This window comes from Anguilla rostrata, chromosome 8 (assembly GCF_018555375.3).
Source record: "Anguilla rostrata isolate EN2019 chromosome 8, ASM1855537v3, whole genome shotgun sequence".
NCBI lineage: Eukaryota > Metazoa > Chordata > Actinopteri > Anguilliformes > Anguillidae > Anguilla > Anguilla rostrata.
This window is the reverse complement of record NC_057940.1, coordinates 4,102,646-4,124,942: the sequence shown is the minus strand read 5'-3', so window position 1 is coordinate 4,124,942 and position 22,297 is coordinate 4,102,646. Positions and strand designations below refer to the sequence as shown.

Here is a 22,297-nt window from a genome sequence, read left to right as displayed (position 1 = left end):
GCAACATCAAAGAGCCGGTCTCCTAGGCAACCTGCTCACGTGAGCTCTGCCCGCGAGGTCACGGCACGGATCTCAAACGCCAAAATGAGGAGAAAACAAAATACAAAATGGCTGTGGACAGACAGAAAACAAAAAGAAGCATGCTGTTCACTCAGTAAGCTTTGCTGTTAGTCAAATGCTAAGGATAAAACGTAAAAAAAAAACAAAACAAAAACAAAAAACATGGGTGGGAACGTTAAAAACAAGCTTTCTTTATGTTTTGGCCTCATGGGAAATGTGTGTGTGTGTGTGTGTGTGTGTGTGTGTGTGTGTGTTTTTTTGTCTTTTCTACGACAGCTGCATGTGTGAAGCGGCTGTCTTTGTGTGAGGGCGAGAGAGCGGGTCGACCCAGTTCAACCTCAACGCCAAAAAAAAAAAAGAAAAAGAAAGAAAAAAAACTGCAGGTCAGCGACAGAGGAGGCGTAAAATTACAGAGCAGCTATTGCTGAGCTCGGCAGGGAGGAAGAGAGGAAGAGGGATAAATGTGGAAAAGAGAAAAAAAAAACATACGTGAACCCAAAAAAAAAAACAGAACTACGAGATATTAACACTGCGCTCAGTATGGATTTAATGGAGACACTGATTGACTGCACACTATAGTACATTAACGCTGTGCTCAGTATGGATTTAATGGACACCCTGACTGACTGCACACTATAGTACATTTACACTGCAATGTGAGAGAGTTCAGACCGTATATTCACACTGACTGTACACGACACAACACTGTAGTACATTAACGCAACACTGTGAGTGGGTTAATGCAGTATATACATGCCGACTATACACTATAGTAGATTAACACATCACTGTGAGAGTTAATACAGTGTATAGATATTGACCCATAAACTCCCAAAGTTACACACTCCAGAACAGTTCAACACATTAACCTGCTTTGTTATAATATGCATGGGTACACAAAAGGGCAGTGAAATGGCAGAGTTTAGTCACACAAAAGCCCTCTGCCTGCATATTCACTGTTCCAGAGGTCGAACTCCTGCTCCAGCATTACGTAAAATGGTGGCTGGGCAGTGGTGCCAATTAACAATGCAATACCGCCCCCTGGTGGCCGCCTAGTGTCATAGCCACTGGAAACATTCCAGGATTCATTCCATTTCAGATGGATGCCATTGAGACAGAAGGTATCCCAAGGTTCACATTTCACTGCCACTGCACCAGATACCAAGGCCGTGTCCGAAGCAGCTTACATGCCTACTATTCAGTATGTAGGGACAAGCATCGGAAATTAGCATATGCTATAAATGCTGTGATACATTGCATTGGACACTGTTTGACAATGATCTACGCTTAAATGCATCTGTCCCTGTCAAATAAACATTAAATAAATAAATAATTTGAGTACACTGGATGAGAACGCTGTAAAGGAGACGAAATTTTCTCTAATTGTAGTGAACTTAAAATCCCCAGATGGTATACTTATGACACACTTAGAGTGGGACGTCCTCTGACAATTCCGTAGCAATGTTGGAAAATAGCCCGGAAAATATTTTTTTGCATGCTGCCCACCGCGTACTGAAAAAACACACACTAAACGGTAAGCAGTTTGTTTCGTAGACGGTACGTATTTTTTTGAGGACACGGCAGTTACGAAGCTTTCGGCCGAAGGGTACGACGTCCGTCCTACTTATGGTTCAGCCCAAGCAAGAGAGAAGCCTTCGAGGGACAGCTGAGCTCTCTGACATCACAGCCGCCATCGGTTCGGTTGACTGAAACCTCTCCCACAGCCGACAACTTATCGAGTTTTCACACTCTAAATCGGGGGTGCACAACAAGGGCCAATCCGTTTCAGGATTCTGTGCGAACATTTGCCGACGTTTATTTAATTAGCCCAATCACAGCTTGATCTGACGTGTGTATGAGCACCAGCTACAGCCGCAGACTGCAATTGTATCCTGGAAATTGTACTGTGCTCAAGTACAGGAATGAAGCCATGTAGTTTATAGAGCTGTAAGAAATGGCAATCGGTCGGAACAAAATCACGCACACAGATCGGCCCTCCAGGACCGGAGTTGCGCACCCCTGCTCTAAACGTGTGGACATTTGCTTTTATCCGACATCGCGGAGAGGAAGGGCATTTCCATTCGATAGAAAGAAAGCCATTTGATAAAAACAAGAGCAGGAGGCCCAACGGCCTGGATGTCTGTCCCGTAAAAGCATATTTGCTTCAAGATTGTATCCGATTGGTAGCACTCTCGGTTGCATTGCAGACTGCTTAAGACAGGGGCTGCCCAAGCCTTTTCACAGGGGTTGGGCAGCCCTGCTCTAGCTGTTGAATGAGGTGTGCTTTGTTGGGGTTGGAATGAAAGCCTACAGGATGGTAGATCTCCAGGAACAGGGCTGGGCAGCCCTGCTCTAGCTGTTGAATGAGCTGTATTTTGTTAGGGTTGGAGTGAAAACCTACAGGATCTCTGGGTAATGTGTTCCTCCCAGTAACAGCGAGAGTTCCAGCAGCGATTCCAAGGCACCTAAAGGTTTTCCAGGACCAACGGCCTGCACCTTCAAACGTCAAAGCAGTTCTCCATGGTGGATGGCTGTGGAATTATGGGTAACGAAACTTCCGTTTGATCCTCCCTTGTGCGCTGTACTCTCCGAAGGACCTACTTCCTGTTCCCCTTTTAACCCTCAACGTCGTCTTCCTGTCACTCACGTACCCTACGTCCACGGGGTCAAAATGGCACAACCTCACCGGACCCCTGGGGACAAAGCCACTTCATTTTATTTAAAACCCCAAAATCTGTATTATTCACCAAGACGCCACCGGTCGGTCATTCGTCAATGGATCGGTGAAGAACGGTTTCACGGGGGCGGAGTTTGTATTTCTTCAGTCTACGCCCCCCTTGCTTTCACTACAGAACACAATTTCTTTGCTGCAATAGACGTGTTGGTGTGGTGCTTAACTTGGATCGTGACTTCCGTAAATCAAAAAATAAAGACTCTGAAGATATTTATACATCGATGGTGTGTCGCTTTTAAAAAACAAGACCAGGTTGAAACCTAGTATATGGCTGGACCTAACACACGTGATCCGGTCGACCAGTGGTGTGGCTTCACAACTCGGCCGACCAATGGTGTAACTTCATCACTCACTCAGTCACTCAGTCGGTCACAGACGTTCACGTTTGTTGGGCTGATCCCGCTGTTCCGGTCCAGCCAAAAAATTTGAAGGGAAAGGTTTAACTTGAGAATGGGAGGGCCAATCAAATTTCATGCAGGAAAACAAAAAAATTGGGGGAGGTGGGGGGGGTTTCCCACCACAAAGTCAGTAATTTTTGCCCCTTAAGATTACATTACATTACAGGCATTTAGCAGACGCTCTTATCCAGAGCGACTTACACAACTTTTACATTGTATCCATTTATACAGCTGGATATATACTGAAGCAATTTCGGTTAAGTACCTTGCTCAAGGGTACAACGGCAGTGTCCTACCCGGGAATCGAACCTGCAACCTTTCGGTTACAAGCGCAGTTCCTTACCCACTGTGCTACACTCCGTTCCAGATAACAGGTAGGGTTAAGTGAGATGATTTTTTTCTATTCCTTTTTAACGAGCTCCTGTCCTTCAGTGAACAGTGTTCACCGTCTGGTTTGAGATGACAGACAGGACAGTAGACGGCATCACCTTTAACCAAGAATCAGAGATTTCCATGGATACCAGGAGGGCAGAACGAAGCAGAAAAAAAAAAAAAAAACAGTCCAGACACCCGCTAAACTTTACCTTTTTATTCTTTGTACATTCAGCACTTACAGGAAAAAAAAGCAAGAGAAAAACAAAATTAGTTTTTGTACTAAAATTATAAGATAAAAAAAAACAATATTAAAACAGTCTTTCGTTCTATGAATATTAGACTCGACCACCCCCAGTCTCGTTTCCCCCCCCCCCTCCCATTCCCACCTTGCTCAGAGAAATAGATCGGTCTGATTTTTAAAGAGCGCGCAAAAACACACTGGCGGGACAGGGCAGGGCGAGGGCGGGGCACAGCGGAAAGGGGGTGGGTGGCTGGGGGGGGTGGGACTCCTGCAGTGTATAAAGAGGAGAAAAGACGTGAGGGTTCAGGAGGAACCGGAGAAGGAGAACGATGATCCATACACGCACAGGCAGTGAAGAGGCCAGTCCCCATCAGGGGTGGGGTGGGGGGGGGGGTGGGCTTGGGTCTAGTCTTCCAGCCGCTCATGGCTGGGTGGGGGGGGAGAGGGGAGTGGGGGGGGGAACCGGACGCACTCAAGCTGAAAACGGAGAAGAAGAAGCAAATGCGACCCGGGCACCTCGGTGAACTTTAAAACAAAAACAGTTTAGAAATTTGAAAAAAAGAAATGACCGTTTGCGTTCTCGAAGAAATCACCAACGGTTGGAAGGGACCCGAGGGGGAGGGCTCACAATGCCTTTCTGCATGAGTGACAGAGCGGCCCAGCCAAAGAGGGCTTTTCGCAACTAACCGAGTGGGTGGAGGGTTGGGGGGGGTGTGGTTTTTAACTCTCCTTGGAGGTCACCACGTGGAAAGAGGGAGACATCAGTTGGGAGCGTTGCCACGGCAACGACCCCGGCTTGGGGAATTCTGCATGCAAGCCTGCGTACGATCAGGTGTGTGAACTTGTTAGAGGGAGTGTGTGTGCGCGTGCCTGTGCGAGAGTCAGTGGAGGTGCGTGTGTGTGTGTGTGTGTGTGTTTATGTGAGAGAGAGAATCATTGAACATGGTCAGTCTGTAACAGAGTGATCAGAATTGGGGGTGTATACATCCTGTCCGGTTCAGTCTCATATCTCCTCCCTCCCGCCCCCCTCCTCCTCCCCTCCCCTCCCCCCCCCCGTACCCCGGTTCAGCGGCGTCTGTCCCGGGGTGGGGGGTCACTGCGGCTGCGTGAGCGCCTGGCCCCCCCCTGCCCCGCGGGCCTGCGGTACCCCTCCCTCCTCTTATCCCCGTCCCTGTCCCGGCCTCGCTCCCTCTCTCGCTCCCTCTCTCTGTCCCGGTCCCTGTCTCGCTCCCTCTCTCTCTCTCTCTCCCTGTCCCTCTCTCCGTCGGCCCCCCGGCCGCTGCCGCTGCCGCTGCCCCCGCCCGCCCCCACCGCACCTGCGCTGGTGCCGCTGCCCCCCCCGCCCCCGCCGGCGACCGCGCCCGCCTCCTTCTCCCTCCCCTTCGCACGCTCCCTGCGCTCCTCCTCCCTCTTCCGGTCCTCCTCCTCCTGCAGCTCCTTCCTCCTCTTCTCCCTCTCCTTCATCCGCTCGGCACGCTCCGCCTCCTTCTGCAGTGCCTGGGACGGGGAGGGGGACGGGGAGGGGGGCGGGGAGAGAAGTTTTTAAGAATGCATGGAAACTGCAGGAGTTTAACAGGAGAATCTTATTGTTCAGCATTCAGTGCTATGCTTTGGGATCTGACAGCACTGCTCCAGAAAAGAAAAAACATAAATCCTGGAGCTGTATTACATGGTCATCGGGGGGTGGGGTTTAAGAAATGCACTCAAACCAAGCGTTTAAAAAAAGAGGATTTTGGTAGATGTGTACAGATGAATGTGAAAACATGATTGGTAGCTTGGCACAGGTGTGCACACAGGTGAGTAGAAGACGGAGGGTATTTTAAAAATGTTTTCTTTTACCTGCTGTTCAGTGAGGGGGAGCCAGTATATGCAGGGGGCTGCTTTGGTTTTACAGAACAGGTCATCCAGCAGTTTGGCTGGAGGCTCCTCTGGGGCTTTCTCTGTATCACACACACACACACACACACACACACAGACACAGTGTTCACACAATGCAGACCACAACAACCTCCACAGACCTCCAAGCGTCTAAATTTAAACATTTTATGCAATGCTATGAGCAATGGACAAGACCCTAATTGCATTTTCTGAACAACTTGAATGCAGTTTTAAAAAAGGTTTTACTGGAGAAAAATGTCATTGCCAGGGCCCAGGGTCTGACAGCATTGCGCTAATGTAATTAACCCATGGTGCTTTGCCCCCCGTGGGAGAGCAGAAGCGCTGGTCCAGTGTCCAGGCATGTATCCAACGCCGCGATAGTATGATGTTCACACATTTACACAAGAAGTGACATTTTATGCACTTGGCAGACACTTAACCAGCTTCCGTTCTTTTATAATAAAACCCATTTAACTCAGCCGGCGATTTCAACTGAATCAGCTCTGCTTATGCCCTCCTGCTCAAGGGTACACGGCAGTGCCCCCAACCAGGGAATCGAACCTGCAACCTCTGAGCTGCAAGCCCGGCGCCCCCGCGGTGGCCTAACGGAAGGCGGCGCGCCTCACCCTTCTTGTCGGTCTTCCTCTCCTTGCTCTTGCCCCGCTCCTTGCGCCTCCTCTCCCGGTCCCGCGATCGGGAGCGTCGGCCCACGGCCTCCCGGTCCTCCCCGGGCTTGCCGAAATCGCGCACCTTGTCCCGGTCCCACTCCCGCTCGGCGCGGGTCCGCTCGCGGCGCTCCATCTCCCGCTCCCGCTGCGCCCACTGGTCCCGCACGCCCCCCCCGGGGCCCCTCTCCCGCTCCGGCAGCAGGGACGGGGGCCCCGCCGGGGCCGCCCCGCCACCTCCGCCTCCGCCCCCGCCCCCGCGCTCCTCCTCCCCCGGGCGTTCGGCCGTCAGGAGCCCCCGGTGGAAATCCAGCTGCAGGTACAGGGGGAGAGGGTGAGAGAGGGAGAGAGAGGGGGAGAGAGGGGGAGAGAGAGAGGGGGGGAGCAGGTCAGAGAGGGAGGGGGGAAGAGGGAGAGAGAGAGGGGGGAGAGATAAAGGAAGAGAGACAGAAGATAAGAGAGAGAGGGAGAGAAATGGAGAGAGAAAGAGAGGGGGCAGGTGGGAGAGAGAAAGGGAGAAAGAGAGAGGGGGAGAAAGAAAGAGGGTAGAGAAGGAGGGAGAGAGACAGACAGGGAGAGCCAGAGAGAGTGAGTGAGAGGATAAGAGAGAGAGAGGGAAAGAGTGAGAGACAGCAGAAGACAGAAAGAGAGGGAGGAGGGCAGAGCCGAGATGCTGGGAAGAAAGGGAGGAAGAGGAGGACAGACGAGGGGGCAGGGGCTGGGCCGGAGGGAGGTTATTGAGGCGCTCACCTCGTCCTGCTCACAGAAGTCCACGCTGAGGAATTTGGGGTTACTCTGGGGCCACTTCACTCCGTGCAGAGCGGCCCGGGTGGCCACGGCCTCCTCCGTAGTGGAATACTGAGAGAGCAGAGCGACAGTTACCTAGCGACAGCACTGAGGGCGGAATACTGAGAGAGCAGAGCGACAGTTACCTAGCGACAGCACTGAGGGCGGAATACTGAGAGAGCAGAGCGACAGTTACCTAGCGACAGCACTGAGGGCGGAATACTGAGAGAGCAGAGCGACAGTTACCTAGCGATGGCACTGAGGGCGGAATACTGAGAGAGCAGAGCGACAGTTACCTAGCGACAGCACTGAGGGTGGAATACTGAGAGAGCAGAGCGACAGTTACCTAGCGACAGCACTGAGGGCGGAATACTGAGAGAGCAGAGCGACAGTTACCTAGCGACAGCACTGAGGGCGGAATACTGAGAGAGCAGAGCGACAGTTACCTAGCGACGGCACTGAGGGTGGAATACTGAGAAAGCAGAGCGACTGTTACCTAGCGACGGCACTGAGGGCGGAATACTGAGAGAGCAGAGCGACAGTTACCTAGCGACAGCACTGAGGGCGGAATACTGAGAGAGCAGAGCGACAGTTACCTAGCGACGGCACTGAGGGCGGAATACTGAGAGAGCAGAGCGACAGTTACCTAGTGACAGCACTGAGGGCGGAATACTGAGAGAGCAGAGCGACAGTTACCTAGCGACGGCACTGAGGGCGGAATACTGAGAGAGCAGAGCGACAGTTACCTAGCGACGGCACTGAGGGCGGAATACTGAGAGAGCAGAGCGACAGTTACCTAGCGACAGCACTGAGGGTGGAATACTGAGAGAGCAGAGCGACAGTTACCTAGCGACAGCACTGAGGGCGGAATACTGAGAGAGCAGAGGGACAGTTACCTAGCGACAGCACTGAGGGCGGAATACTGAGAGAGCAGAGCGACAGTTACCTAGCGACGGCACTGAGGGCGGAATACTGAGAAAGCAGAGCGACTGTTACCTAGCGACAGCACTGAGGGCGGAATACTGAGAGAGCAGAGCGACAGCTACCTAGCGACGGCACTGAGGGCGGAATACTGAGAGAGCAGAGCGACAGTTACCTAGCGACATCACTGAGAGCGGGAAACTCAGCGACACGGCGACAGGCTCACAGTCAGACTCGCAGTGACGTAGCCACCCACTCAGTGACTTAGTAACAGACTCGGTGACATAGCGACAGTCACAGACATAGCGATAGACTCACAGTGACGTAGCGACAGACTCACAGTGACGTAGCGACAGACTCACAGTGAAATAGCGACGAGACTCGGTGACGTAGCGACAGACTCACAGTGACGTAGCGACAGACTCAGTGATGTAGCGACAGAGACTCAGTGACGTAGCGACAGACTCACAGTGACGTTGCGACAGACTCACAGTGACGTAGCGACAGAGACTCGGTGACGTAGCGACAGACTCACAGTGACGTAGCGACAGACTCACAGTGACGTAGCGACAGAGACTCGGTGACGTAGCGACAGACTCACAGTGACGTAGCAGTGCGACTTGATCTTGTCGATCCAGAACGCCTCCTCCACCACGGTCCCAGTCCGGTTCAGCAGCTCCTTCAGCTGGCCCAGAGTGAAGGGACGCACCTGCACAGTAGGGTCAAAGGTCAATCCAGGGGTTCAAAGGGTACGCAACCTCAGCAAGTTGCACCCAGCCTGAATCCTACAATACATTCACCTGATCCACCCATCAACTCACCTCTGATACACTCATATAAACATGATACACGTAAACGATCGCTTTCTCAAGTTCCTGCATGGTAAAATACCCCCTTTCACCAGAGTACACGATACACCCTTCCACACAGCTACACCTGCGGGGACTCATTTTAAATTACCCGTTTCCATAGACATTCAACCGCCACCTTTAAAAAAACATTTCACACACTTACCACTAGGGGGCAGATAGTGCGTAGTGTGTGTACGAGCGCGTATTGGCGCACAGGGAGCCGAACAGGCGCGGTGTGAGCGGAGCACAGGTGCTTTTAAAACGGGCCTCACCAGGTTGCAGACGTGGACGATGTTCGTGATTTTGCCCCGGGGGGGCGAGGGCTGTCGGGCGGAGCAGACGGGATCGTCGATGGTGACGGACACGCCCGATTTCTGCTGGCTGATGGAGCGGCGCACCAGCGTGTCACTGGGGGTAACTGAGGGGGGGGGGGGGGGGGGAGAAGGAAAGGAGAGAGGAAAGGAGGAGGTAGAGTCAGTCCCTGAGCTCCTGGTGGTGGGGGGTGGAGGGGGGGGGCAGGTTACTAACACAGAAGAGACATGAGATCAGCTCCGTCTCAGTCGCTGGCCTCGAGGACAACACGAATCGCACACAGGCCTCGTTCCTCACCTTTCCCCACAATGCACCACTGCAGGGCGTGAAGCAGTCAGGCCTCTCAAATCTCGCTCAGACAAGCAGACACCAAGACAGAAACTAACGGACACCTCACTCGCTCGCTTAATCAAACTGCAGTCCTCTCTAAAAGTCCCCCCCCCCCACCCCACCCCACATACTCCATCTTAAAATTCTGCTCCCTCAATTGTCTCCCTCTGACTTATTCGGTTTTGCTTGGGAACCCTATTCCCCGCACCCAATCCCATCAGTGTCCATACGGGAAGGCAACACTACAGCTCCACCAATCAGAGGAGAGGGGGGCCGGCCGTCTCCGCCAATCACCTTTCTTCAGCTCCACCTCCCGGGACGCTGAGGGGGTCTGAACCTCCATGGCGACCTCCAAGCTGCTGCCACCGCTGCTGCTGCCGCTGCCGTTCTTGTCCTCCTTGTTCCCCCTCTCTGTTTCTGCCTCTCTCTCCTCCTCCTCCTCCTCTTCCTCGTCGACCCTCTTCGGTTCTTTCTGCCCGTTCTCCTGGGTCTCAGCGTGGACGACCTGACAAAGCAGAGAGGGAGAGCTGGGCATGCTGTTCCAAATGCACATCAGATTAACAACATACCCACAATACATACCACAGTTACAATGTACCCACAATACACACTACAGCTGCAATATAGTCACAATACACACTAGATCTACAATGTCTTCATAATACACACTACAGCCACAATGTCGTCACAATACACCATAGAGCTACAATGTCCTCACAATACACACTACAGCCACAATGCACCCACAGCACACTACAGCACTACAACATTCCAACAATACACACTATATAGCTACAATGTACACACAATACACATTAGAGCTACAGTGTACCCACAATGAACACTAAAAACAGCCACAATATACCCATAAATGCGCACTGCAATGCTACAATGTGCTCTACTGGAGCTACACAGTATGACGAAAAGTATCTAAACAACCCCTAGGTCCGGGGCTATTTTTCATGGGTTGGGTCAGGCCCCTTAGCTCCAGTGAGTGCAAATGGAGGTGGACGGGGGACGGGGGGGAACACCCACCTGTGTGACGGTGCGGCGGATCTTCAGGTCCTTGTCCTGGCCCTGGTCGCCGACCTCGCCCCGCTCGCCGGCCTCCTCCTCGTCCTCGGAGAGCCGGCCCTCCTCCGGGTGCAGCTCCACCACGGCCTCCTGGCCGCCGGGCCCCGCCGCCAGCTTCACGTCCGGGATCAGAGACTGCCGGGGGGAGAGGGAGCGTTCTGTCAGCGCTGTGCCAACGTTGCCTGAGCGCTGACGAAGGGCGGCTGTAATGTTGGCTATAATGGGGCGCCAGTGCAGCATAAGGCTTAAGGAACCTAAAGGTCGCAGGTTCGATGCCCAGGTAGAGACAACGCTGTGGTACCCCCATCAGCAACATTGGATACACTTTACTGATGCCCCCCGTGGGGTAATCTGTCCTCTGCACTTGACCCGTCGCAGTCACTTAGGAGCAGCGGGCAGCCGCAGGCGCAGTGCCCGGGGGACCAGCTCCAGTCCTGAGGCCAGCGGTTCAGGGGCAGTGGGCAGGAGTACTCCTAACCTAGCGTACATATATGTCATTCAGTGCCTAGCCTGCATCAGTATACTGAGTAAGGAAAGGCCGCAGGTTTGATTCCTCGGTAGGACACCGCTTGAAACTTAAAAGCCACTCAAGAACCCGCTTCAGTGTAACACCCGACCGTATCGCTGGACGGTGCGTGCAGGCGGGCCAGAATACCCCACCGTACCGCTGGACGGTGCGTGCGGGCGGGCCAGAATACCCCACCGTACCGCTGGACGGTGCGTGCGGGCGGGCCAGAATACCCCACCGTACCGCTGGACGGTGCGTGCGGGCGGGCCAGAATACCCCACCGTACCGCTGGACGGTGCGTGCAGGCGGGCCAAACGGGTGTGGGGTAACAAGTCGTCGGTTTACCTTCAGGGAGTCTGTGGTGATGCTAATGGAGGGCTTCTTGGCAGTGACGGCAGTGCTGGATCCCCACCTCCGCTTCCGCCCGCCGGGGCCCCCAGGCTCCGCCTCCCCCTGGGGGGCCGGTGCGGGCGCCGACGCCCCTACGCTGCCCGCCGGGGCCCCTGGGGGTGGCTTAGTGACTGCTGAGAGAGAGAGCGATGAGCCCGTGCCGCCAGGCAGCCGCGCGCGTGCGGACTGGGCCTCACAACTCACACAGGAAGCCAGAGGAGAGAGAGTCAGAGAGGAAGTGAGGGAGACTCAGAGAGGAAGTGAGGGAGATTCAGAGAGGAAGTGAAGAAGATTCAGAGAGACGAAGAGGAAGTGAGAGAGATTCAGAGAGGAAGTGAGGGAGAGACTCAGAGAGGAAGTGAGGGAGATTCAGAGAGGAAGTGAAGAGAGATTCAGAGAGGAAGTGAAGAAGATTCAGAGAGACAAAGAGGAAGTGAGAGAGATTCAGAGAGGAAGTGAAGAAGATTCAGAGAGACAAAGAGGAAGTGAGAGAGATTCAGAGAGGAAATGTGGGAGATTCAGAGAGTGAGCAAGACAAAGGAAACAAGATCAACTGAGACAGGAAATGAGCGAGACATAAAGGAAATTAGTTTGGCTGAGACAGGAAATAAGCAAGACAAATGTGAGGGAGGTCCAGACAGGAAGTGGGGTTGAGCGCGGCATCACAGGAAGTGTTGGGCCGGGGGGATACTCACTGGCCAGGGAGATCTTGCGGGCAGTGAATGCCTTTGGCGTGGTGCTCTAAAAAAAAGACAGGAGATAAAAAAAAGACCCCCAGGATGGAGGGAAAGGTGAGAAAAGAAAGGAACCGGCAAACGAACAGAGAGAGGTGAAATGGGGAGAGAGAAAAGGGGAAGGAGAGAGAGAGAGATCAACAGCCATAAACTAAAAAACAAACCCACATAAAGGGCCTTTGGGAGGGTGGGGGGGGGGTGAGCAGGACAGACAATGAACCCATGCCCACGGCCCCGGGCCTGTTCAACACAAACCCGTCTGTGTGTGCACAGGTCAGCTGTGTGAGTGTGCAAGACTGTGTGCGCACAGGTGAGCTGTGTGAGTGTGCAAGACTGCGCGCGCACAGGTCAGCTGTGTGAGTGTGCAAGACTGCGCACACCGCAGCGTGCGTCTGACTCGAGCGCGAAAGACAATTACACACGCGCGCGCTTGCAGAGACCAGCTGGAACCCGATGGTACAAAGACAACAGCAAGCCCTGCTTTTTAAAAACCAGCCCTTCCGCCCACGGGTTCCAGGATTAATCTGCACTGCAAATGGCTCGTGTTCCACGTTAAACACCCCCCCCACACCACCCCCCACCCCCCCAAAAAAAAAAACAGGATAACTCTAACAGGACAAAAACCGGCAAGCAAAACAATTGGAAAAATTACTCATCGATAAACAGCACCGCGCTACGCCACTGCTGGAGAATTCGGGAGGATCGCCTTGACAACCGCATCGCCTATAGAGTCCCGTCTACATTCGTCCAATAGGGAACAGGCAGGAAACGCGGAGTTTGTAGAACTAATGCTTTCATACGACTGCTGCAGAACTACGCACAATCAGATCAAAAATGAGCACCAACAAGGACATGTACGACAAGCTCAATACAGACAGCACCGCCTTCACGGATTAGTCACGGTGCCAAATTTACAAGCCAGCTAAACGCAGCCAAACTCTCCTCACTGATGTTCTGAGCATGTAAATGTGACTATAAAAATATTCCTCAACTGTCTGGTTATGATAATAAAAATAATAGATTAACTTAATGTTGTTTTATAAAATTTTAAGCTAAGCATAGCAAAACTAAAAAAGCCGGTAAACTCCACATTAGGATCACACGTCTGCTGTGACAAATGTATATTATTCAAATCGCTATAGAATGACTTTGCCTGCGGACCAAATTTAATGATGGATATGCGGTTTGGGACAGTGCACACGCGACGCTTGCCATTCAGGCCTGTGTGTGTGTGTGTGTGTGTGTGGAACGTGAGGCGAGATTCGCTGTCTGTCCCCGCCCACACCCCACCTACACACCCACGGCCACAAGCCCCGCCCCCAGTTCAGCTCTGCAGCTTACAGTGATGAGGAAGGAGGAAGTAAGAGCCTCCACAGTGGCATTACAGGGCTCAGGTGAGAGTTACACACAGAGCCACTGTCTCAGCGTAAAGTCAATACCATCAAGGGCCGCACTTTAAAACGGCAAACACCCCCAGACTAATTAAAATAAAAATTTTAAAAATCAAAAGATACAAATAAATAAATTTGTCAAGGACAAGGAGTCTTGAGAGGAAATGCATTTAACCAAAAAAAAAAAAAAAAAAAAAACGTAATTTGAGAAAAATTTTAAATACTTAAACTGGAGAAAGTGACAAGTTATTTCCTGGTACCATTTGACACCTGATCCTCACTGGCACGGCTATGGCCCAATCGCACAGCTGTGTGAACTGTATCTAGGCAACAAGGGTGTCCAATCAGAGGATGGGCTGAGGAGAGTGGGCAGGACTCAAGTTTTGAGTGTGCGCTGACTGGTCAGATGAACAGGAAGTGCTTTTTTTTGCAGGGAAGTTGTTTTTCTTACGGATTGGCTTTGGAAAATGTCAATAGTTTCTCCGGGTAGAAAGGGCAAAAGTCTTTTGGCATTAGGGGCTGGGTAGGAGGGGTGTAATCCAGCATGATGTTCTCTGTTAGGGGGTGGGTGTCCCATCACAGGATAGTGGGGGGGTTAGACTTGCTTCAACTCCTCCCTCTTTTCTTACATCACTCACTAATAAGCAGGAGAGTGGTTGGCCACGGACGCCTGTCCTTCTCGCCCTGGCCAATTCGAGTAACGGTCAGTGAAAGGTGGACTTTTTAAATGTCTCTCAACTTCAACAGTCTTTTGCCAGGGCACAGGCAGCTGTCCACCATCCTGAAGAAAATAAGCCCCCTCACAGGAGAACTCTGACTTTTTGGGATAAAGTCCTGAGTGTGGCAATGGGTTGTTGCACCCCTGTCCCCCCCTCAACATTCCTCCATCAAAACTCTGTTTTGGGAATCTCAGCTATGTCCCGACAAGAAAACCGCCATCATTATATTATCCTCAAAGAGCTCAGCCAATGAGAGGCGTTCCCGAGGAGGTTTTTACCCAATCAGGGTCAATCAAATCCAACTCTGGCTCCGCATAACCAAATCCTCACTACTGGTCCTTGTATTCCAAAAGTTCAAATTTTTATTTTTGGTTCGCTGAAATGCCAACAAGTCCAGTTTTTTTTTTTTTTTTAAACGTACAAACTGAAGTCCAGAAAACGTGTTTGTTGGGGAGAGGGGACGAGGTAGCCAGTCAGTCCATAGAGTCCACAGACTGGGGGGGTGGGGCAAACGAAGCACAGGTAGGCCATCTGTGGCGGTTAGACAGGTTAAGAGTCCTGTCAGGAGGTGTGCACAGCGTTTGGGAGGGGCACCGGTAGCTCCAGGACTTTGCTGAGGGCAGGCAGCGTGAAGTGGTCAGACAGGAAGTGTCCCGGAAACCATGTTTATACATCCCCAGGAACAGGGAGGGGGGGGGCAGGGGGGAGGGAACCACGCCCAGCAGGCGCGCTCGTTCCCAGTGTCCATGAAAGGGTGCAGAAGTCTGTGCAAACCCTCCTCCTCCCCCCCTTCCCTCTGTCTTGCAGTGTTCTGGTTGGCTGACTGCATGGGGGCGTGCCTTCAGCAGTGACAGGCCACACCCCCTCCTGGTTGGCTGATCGCATGGGGCGGGCCTTCAGCAGTGACAGGCCACACCCCCTCCTGGTTGGCTGATGGCATGGGGGTGTGCCTTCAGCAGTGACAGGCCACACCCCCTCCTGGTCGGCTGATCGCATGGGGCGGGCCTTCAGCAGTGACAGGCCACACCCCCTCCTGGTTGGCTGATAGCGCTGGGTGGGCCTTCAGTAGTGACAGGCCACACCCCCTCCTGGTTGGCTGATCACATGGGGCGGGCCTTCAGCAGTGACAGGCCACACCCCCTCCTGGTTGGCAGATAGCGAGGGGCGGGCCTTCAGCAGTGACAGGCCACACCCCCTCCTGGTTAGCTGACAGCATAGGGGTGTGCCTCCAGCAGTGACAGGCCACACCCCCTCCTGGTTAGCTGACATGGGGCGGGCCTTCAGAAGTGACAGGCCACGCCCCCTCCTCCTCTCATAGTCCAATCAGCAGCTCCTCTCAGCCGTCTGTGTGGCAGGGCAGACAGGTGAGGGCCTGTCTCAGGTAAAGCCAGGGCTCTTGGGCATAGCGGGGTGGGTGCTGAGGCAGGTAGTACCCAGGTACCATTAGGGGCAATGGAAGAGGCATGAGCACCTTTACAACAAAGCAATCAGTGGTGTTTTAAACATCAACCCACAGTGAGAGAGCGCCCCCTGCTGTTTCTGTCTGCGACAGCCTCAGCAAAAGGCTAAATGCAACACAAATGCAGACGTATGCGCACGCACACACACTCGAACACATACACACACAAACCACCGACTGCACGCACACTTTCACACAAGCACAGACGGATGCACGCCATCACACACACTGATGCACATAATCACTCACACACATACGCACACCTTCATGAACAGTATTGGTAACACGTAGGCGCGAGCACACACACACACACACACACACACAAAAGCACTAAAACGTTTCTCCAGCTCTTTTGACCCACACGTAAACCCAGGTCAAAAGTGAAAAGCATGCTACAACCCATAAACGACCCAGGCTGAGCAAGGATGATGACGTGTGCTCCTGACACACCAGAGTCCTCTAGTTCCCAGGAGACACAAAGGGGTTAAAATAAAGCACCATTTCCTGCATAATCAGAGTAGAATAAGGAAAAAACAGAGGGGGACAGAGAAGAGCTAGCATGCGGGTAACACTCCTGGGCAATGGGGACAGAGAGGGCCTAACATGAGGCTAGCACTCCTGGGTGACAGGGACTGAGAGGAGCTAGCATGAGGCTAACACTCCTGGGAAATGGGGACAGAGAGGGGCTAGCATGAGGGTAACACTTCTGGGTGATGGGGACAGAGAGGGGCTAGCATGAGGGTAACACTCCTGGGTGATGGGGACAGAGAGGGGCTAGCATGAGGGTAACACTCCTGGGCAATGGGGACAGAGGGGCTAGCATGAGGGTAACACTCCTAGGTAACAGGGACTGAGAGGAGCTAGCATGAGGCTAACACTCCTGGGAAATGGAGCCAGAGAGGGCCTAGCATGTCGCTAACACTCCTGAAACAGACCATTTTACTACTAATAAAAAATAACATCAAAAGATCCTATTTGTGCAGAGTGTAGTGACATATGTGCGTATAAATCTGTAGGTGCACACTGCTATGACATCTTTAGGCACAGCTGGGAGGGCAGGTGTTTTGGGAGAGGTAAGGAAAGTTGATTTCCTTTGTCCCAAAGATCAAACTAAATAACTTTCCTCGTGATGGAAGAAAACAAAATCTGGTCGACTAAAATAAATAAATAAACAGAAAGCCAGACTGAGATGCCGTCAGATCAATTTCTATTAAGGAGGAAGAACAAAATGATCAGAATGTTCTTAGTCATTAAGCATTCTTCCTGGGGGAATCTGGCTCCAATCTTCTGCAGCACACACACACATACAGTACACACACATATGTACGCACACACACACACATACAGTACACACACATATGTACGCACACACACACACACACATACAGTGCACATACATATGTAAGCGCGCACACACACACACACGTACGCACACACACACACATATACAGTACACACATGCGCGCGCGCACATACACGTGAACCTTCGCTAATGCACTCGCGTACGCTCTGGTGCACACGCAGACATACCTGCACATGCACTCGCATACACTAATTCACACAAGCATGTATGTCTGCATGTATGCATGTGTGCAAATATAAATGCTATAACGCATACGCAGCTGTTACACACTGCACCCCACTCACAAATGCAGAAATTGTCACACACAGGCCTATTATAAATACAGTCTCACGAACACTCACATACACACACACATCCATCAAATGCACAGTATGACGGACACACGCATGGCATGCAGTCTTTCACACTCAGACACACACGCACACGTACACACACTCTCTCGCACACACACACACACACACACACTCTCTCTCTCTCTCTCTCACACACACACACACACACACACACTCTCTCTCTCACACACACACACAGTCTGTGTAAAGCTGGCGAAGCTCTCCGGACGCGCTCAGGCTGGAGCTCCACGGCCCCGCGTGTGGCCTTACCTCCTCCGCGCGGCCCTCACTGCTCTCTGGGGCCTGATCACACTCAGGGCCCGGCGACTCCGACATGGCTGCCTGCTTCACCTCCCTGGGGGGGACAGAACCTGCGCGTTAGCGTCACCGGCACAGAGTAGAGACAGCATGCTAGCCGCTCCAGCACAGAGAGAACCCGTGCGTTAGCATCAACAGCACAGAGGAGAGATAGCACGTTAGCCTAGTGGCATCACCAGCACAAAGGGGAGAGCCTGCGTGTTAGCGTCACCAGCACAGGACAGGTTGCTCGTTAGCATCGTAGCATCACCAGCACAGAGAGGAGAGAACCGGTGTGTTAGCATCACCAGCACAGTGGAGAGAACCAATGTGTTAGCATCAAAAGCACAGAGAGGAGTAGGGGGAAGAGTGTTAGCATTGTAGGATCACTAGCACAGAGACAGCACGTTAGCATCGTAGCCTCAACACCACAGAGAAGAGGGAACTTGCATATTAGCATCGTAGCACCATTAACGCAGAGGAGGGAGACTGTGTCAGCATCATAGCATCAACAGCACAGAGGAGGGAATCATGCATAAACACGATTAGCATGCTTGTGATCTACTAATGCACTGCTGTATGTTAATGCAAATAACAGTGTTGCCCAGAAGTGGAGAGGAATGTAATCGACTTCCTCTGCTCCACAGACTCACCAACATAAGGTCCAACACCACTATCTCACCTACACCAAAGGGCCTATACCACTATCACACCTACACCAAAGGCCCTACACCTCTTCCTTACCTACACCAAAGGTCCTACACCTCTTCCTTACCTACAACAAAGGCCCTACACCTCTTCCTCACCTACACCAAAGGCCCTACACCACTACCTCACCTACACTAAATGGACAACACCATTTCTTCACCTACACCAAAGGGCCTACACCTCTTCTTCACCGACACCACTGGCTCAACTACACCAAAGGGACTACACCACTACCTCACCTACACCAAAGGGCCTAAACCAGGAGTTTAAGTGTAATATCAACTCCTGCCTACACACCTTTAAAAAAATGAAGACACAGACCTTGGTTTCAATGCTTGCCTTCACAGAACCCCACAACAAACGGCTACAGAGGTGGCCTTCTATTAAAAAAGTACTAATCATGAAATTCAGTTGAATGGAAATCCTCAAATGCTGTATAAAAGCACTGCCATTAATGTGCATCAACTGAAACCATTGTTCCATGTCAATTCAGTGAATTCAGTTCAACTGAAATCCTATTTTTAAAATTCTATTTATTTTTTAAAAAACAAACAAAAAAAAAAACTTAATAACAAACGGTAAATGGACTGCATTTATATCGTGCTTTTATCCAAAGCGCTTTACAATTGATGCCTCATTCACCCATACACTCACACACCAACGGTGAAAGGCTGCCATGCAAGGTACCAATCAGCTCGTTGGGAGCAATTAGGGGTTAGGAGTCTTGCTCAGGGACACTTCAACACGCCCAGGGCAGGGGATCAAACCGGCAACCCTCCGACTGCCAGACAACCGCTCTTACCTCCTGAGCTATGTCGCCCTGACATTTTGCCCATGTTTAAATTCAAGGATTGAATTTTAATGAATTTTCAGAAACTGAAAGCAAATGGACACCCCAAAGCCTGCTGGGAGGAGAGTCAGGCTAACCGGCTGTTTAGACTTCAGGAAGTGAGGAGACTGAACCCTGGAGTCAGTCAGTTACTGAGCTCAGTCTTATCCAGCCCACAGCTCAAAACCAGGCTAACATCAGTACTACTACACCATCACTGCCCTACCACCACATCATCATCCAGGGCTACAGCCTTTAAAACAGGTCAACGTACGCGGCTGGATGTTTAGTCAGGGCAACAAGGTAAAGCCAATCCCTTCCCTTTTTCCTTTAAAGGAAAGGTGGATTCCACCTGGAAACGAAAGGTTCCCGTGCCAATACGTCTGACTGCTGCCGTGTGCAGCACTACTGAAAGGAGGGTTCTCTTACTGTTCTGGCCCCGTTACAGCCTCCGGTTTCCGCGCACATCTAAACATCCACGCCTGGGGGACGAACTTTAAGAGCCAATCGCTACGTGCGAAGTGCACGTGCTTGTGGCGTCCCAAAACGTTTTGTTAAAAAAAAAAAATAATAATAATACAAAAATAAACTGTTCGGTTGGCGGGCTGAAGACGAAACAAATGAACGAAATCTACCTTCTGTAGAGAAGCCGCTTTTCATAAAAGGTCAGAATCATTATCGTTCCTAACTGATAGTCCGTTCGTTAAAACGTGGAAGGACGATACCGTAAAAAAGGGCATTGATGTTAATTAAGCAGATGAAAAGCACACCTGACAGAAACGTCATCGCGAACACACGCACTACATTCGTTATTTATTTATTTGGGGATAGGAAGCTGTAGTTTACAATGAATGCCGGTGATGCCCACAACCTTCCTCCCCCCTTCCCCCCACAACACCCCCACCCCTGGCGAAGACACGCGCGCACACACGGACACAATTACATGGCGCTTCCTAAAATACACATCCCTCTTTAAAGTGGCGAAGGCCCTTAGATCTGCTTCAATGTTGCGACACTGAACGCGGAACGTAAAACAGGAGACGCGATGCATCCCTGCTGCGATTTGCCTATCAAAGCTCGCTGGCTATTTCTCTCCCCTACCTCGCTAGCTTACCCGCTTTTGTTGCTTTCAGACAGCATATTGTCGGGCCTGAACCCCGACTCGAAATGTCCCGCCCGTCTCAGCAGCCACAGTTCCGACAGCGAATAAAGTGCTCCAATGGATAAGATTCGTGAGTCGAATCGTAGGTCTCTGCGCTGCGGCGGTATCACAGTGGCGAGGCACGCACGGCAGCCATGTTGAATTATGCGAAAGGAGGCTAGAGGGAGAGCGAGATACAGGGCGAGGACCCCGCACAGACACACCGGCTGCAGGGCTGCCGCACTGAACGCCTGACCAGAATTGTGACTACACAGACATTCCCTGTCGTTCGAAATGGTTGACTGCAGACCTAATTGAACTTTTGGACGTTCAACTGCGTTACTTCGAACGCTAATGAAATTACGGAAATAACAGAAATGAACAATGCCAGCACATTAATTTAAGCGTGTAATTAATATCATATCTCTAAAAAAAATAACATAACATTTAAATACCTCACTTCGAATAAAGCCGTTTATGGTAAACGTACATTTGTACGTTTTATCTGAGCAGCGAGTTCTGACCAGTTTGTATTTCAAAAAAAAAAAAAAAAAAAGACATTTTACGTTTATGCGGACTCTTACCGCATTAATTTAGTACCAAACTCAGAATACAAACCCGAACCGTACTATTTAATCCGGAAAAAACGTAATATCAGCTGTTGATATTTGCGTAGGCCTATAACATGCTCACCCTAACCATGAAAAATTAGTAGGCCTAACCGTAACCTTCGACGAGTCGTGGACAGAGAGGTCGACCGTGCCGACGAGATCCAATCAAGGCACTAAGAAAATTTTAATGGAGACCCACCCACTATTCCAGCAACTACAAATCAATGTCATTTGTCATTTGATCAATGTTTTCAGAAATAAATCCAAAAATGAAGCAATGGGATGTGAGCTTGGTTTTCAACTTCAGAGTTTTGGGATTTAAATTGACCACAAATTAAACGGGGAAAGAGCAAACAAGGGGCAATGTTAGGTCTAGACAAGTTGGTTTGCTACACAACCTGGAGCAGAGGGTGGGGGGTCCTTCAACCCTGATCCTGAAGAGCCACTGAGATTGCAGTTCCCTCTCACACATGCACACACCTTAAGACCAGTAACCAATTCAGACCAAAGAAAACTGAGTAGGACAAGTTAACCGTGTACTCAGCTGCTTTGGTAAATTACGTACAGAGTAAGAACAAAACCCTGCATCCATCCATCAAGGGGCTCTCCAGTAACAAGAGATGTAGTCGTAATTTAGACTCTGTTTCATGGCAGGGGGGGGTGATAAATTTTAAATAAAATAAATTTAAAAAAACCCAGTTTGAGTGAAAGGAAGCTGACAAGTTAAAGATCCCGTACTAGGAACAAGTCGGTCAAATTAAATGGAGCTTCATCCCAAACGCCACTTATTTGCTGTTCCTACAGCTGGTACTTCCCCAAACCTGGTCCTGGAGACACTCCGAGCGAGTGTGCGTGTCAATGTCAGTGTGTGTATGCGTGTGTGTGTGTGTGTGTGTGTGTGTCAGTGTGTGTATGCATGTGTGTGTGTGTGTCAGTGTCAGTGTGTGTATGCATGTGTGTGTGTGTGTGTGTATGCATGTGTATGAGTGTCAGAGGTTGTGTCAGTGTGTGTATGTATGTGTGTGTGTGTGTGTGTGTATGCATGTGTGTGTGTGTCAGAGGTTGTGTCAGTGTGTGTATGCATGTGTGTGTGTGTGTGTGTGTGTATGCATGTGTATGAGTGTCAGAGGTTGTGTCAGTGTGTGCGTGCATGTGTGTGTGTTACTGTGTGCCGGCCTTTTTCACAGACA

At 51.2% G+C, this 22,297-nt stretch overlaps 1 protein-coding gene and 1 long non-coding RNA gene across 9 annotated transcripts in view; one reads left to right on the top strand and one right to left on the bottom strand.

Annotated features, from left to right (window-relative positions):
- Positions 1-3,766: 3,766 nt before the first annotated feature.
- The window catches only part of acin1a (apoptotic chromatin condensation inducer 1a), a 33,821-nt gene continuing 15,290 nt past the window's right edge, over positions 3,767-22,297 (bottom strand). Inside the window, exons 1-12 of one of the 8 annotated variants that reach the window (XM_064345914.1) lie at positions 21,081-21,100; positions 17,792-17,876; positions 12,219-12,264; positions 11,479-11,657; positions 10,587-10,760; positions 9,846-10,056; positions 9,182-9,327; positions 8,660-8,767; positions 7,102-7,209; positions 6,313-6,664; positions 5,648-5,748; positions 3,767-5,305 (exon numbers count right to left, since the gene is read on the bottom strand). In XM_064345914.1, coding sequence (XP_064201984.1) covers positions 4,874-5,305; positions 5,648-5,748; positions 6,313-6,664; positions 7,102-7,209; positions 8,660-8,767; positions 9,182-9,327; positions 9,846-10,056; positions 10,587-10,760; positions 11,479-11,657; positions 12,219-12,264; positions 17,792-17,876; positions 21,081-21,085 — 1,947 coding nt within the window. In that variant the 5' untranslated portion in view covers positions 21,086-21,100 and the 3' untranslated portion in view covers positions 3,767-4,873. Of the gene's footprint in view, positions 5,306-5,647; positions 5,749-6,312; positions 6,665-7,101; positions 7,210-8,659; positions 8,768-9,181; positions 9,328-9,845; positions 10,057-10,586; positions 10,761-11,478; positions 11,658-12,218; positions 12,265-13,908; positions 15,702-17,791; positions 17,877-19,990; positions 20,047-20,469; positions 20,785-21,080; positions 21,101-22,297 lie in introns of those variants that run through there. The other 7 variants (XM_064345913.1, XM_064345912.1, XM_064345910.1 and 4 more) reach the window with 7 other exon arrangements.
- Positions 12,450-12,830, top strand: LOC135260575 (uncharacterized). The gene is made up of 2 exons (XR_010331666.1): positions 12,450-12,567; positions 12,605-12,830. It is a non-coding gene; the product is annotated as an uncharacterized LOC135260575 (long non-coding RNA).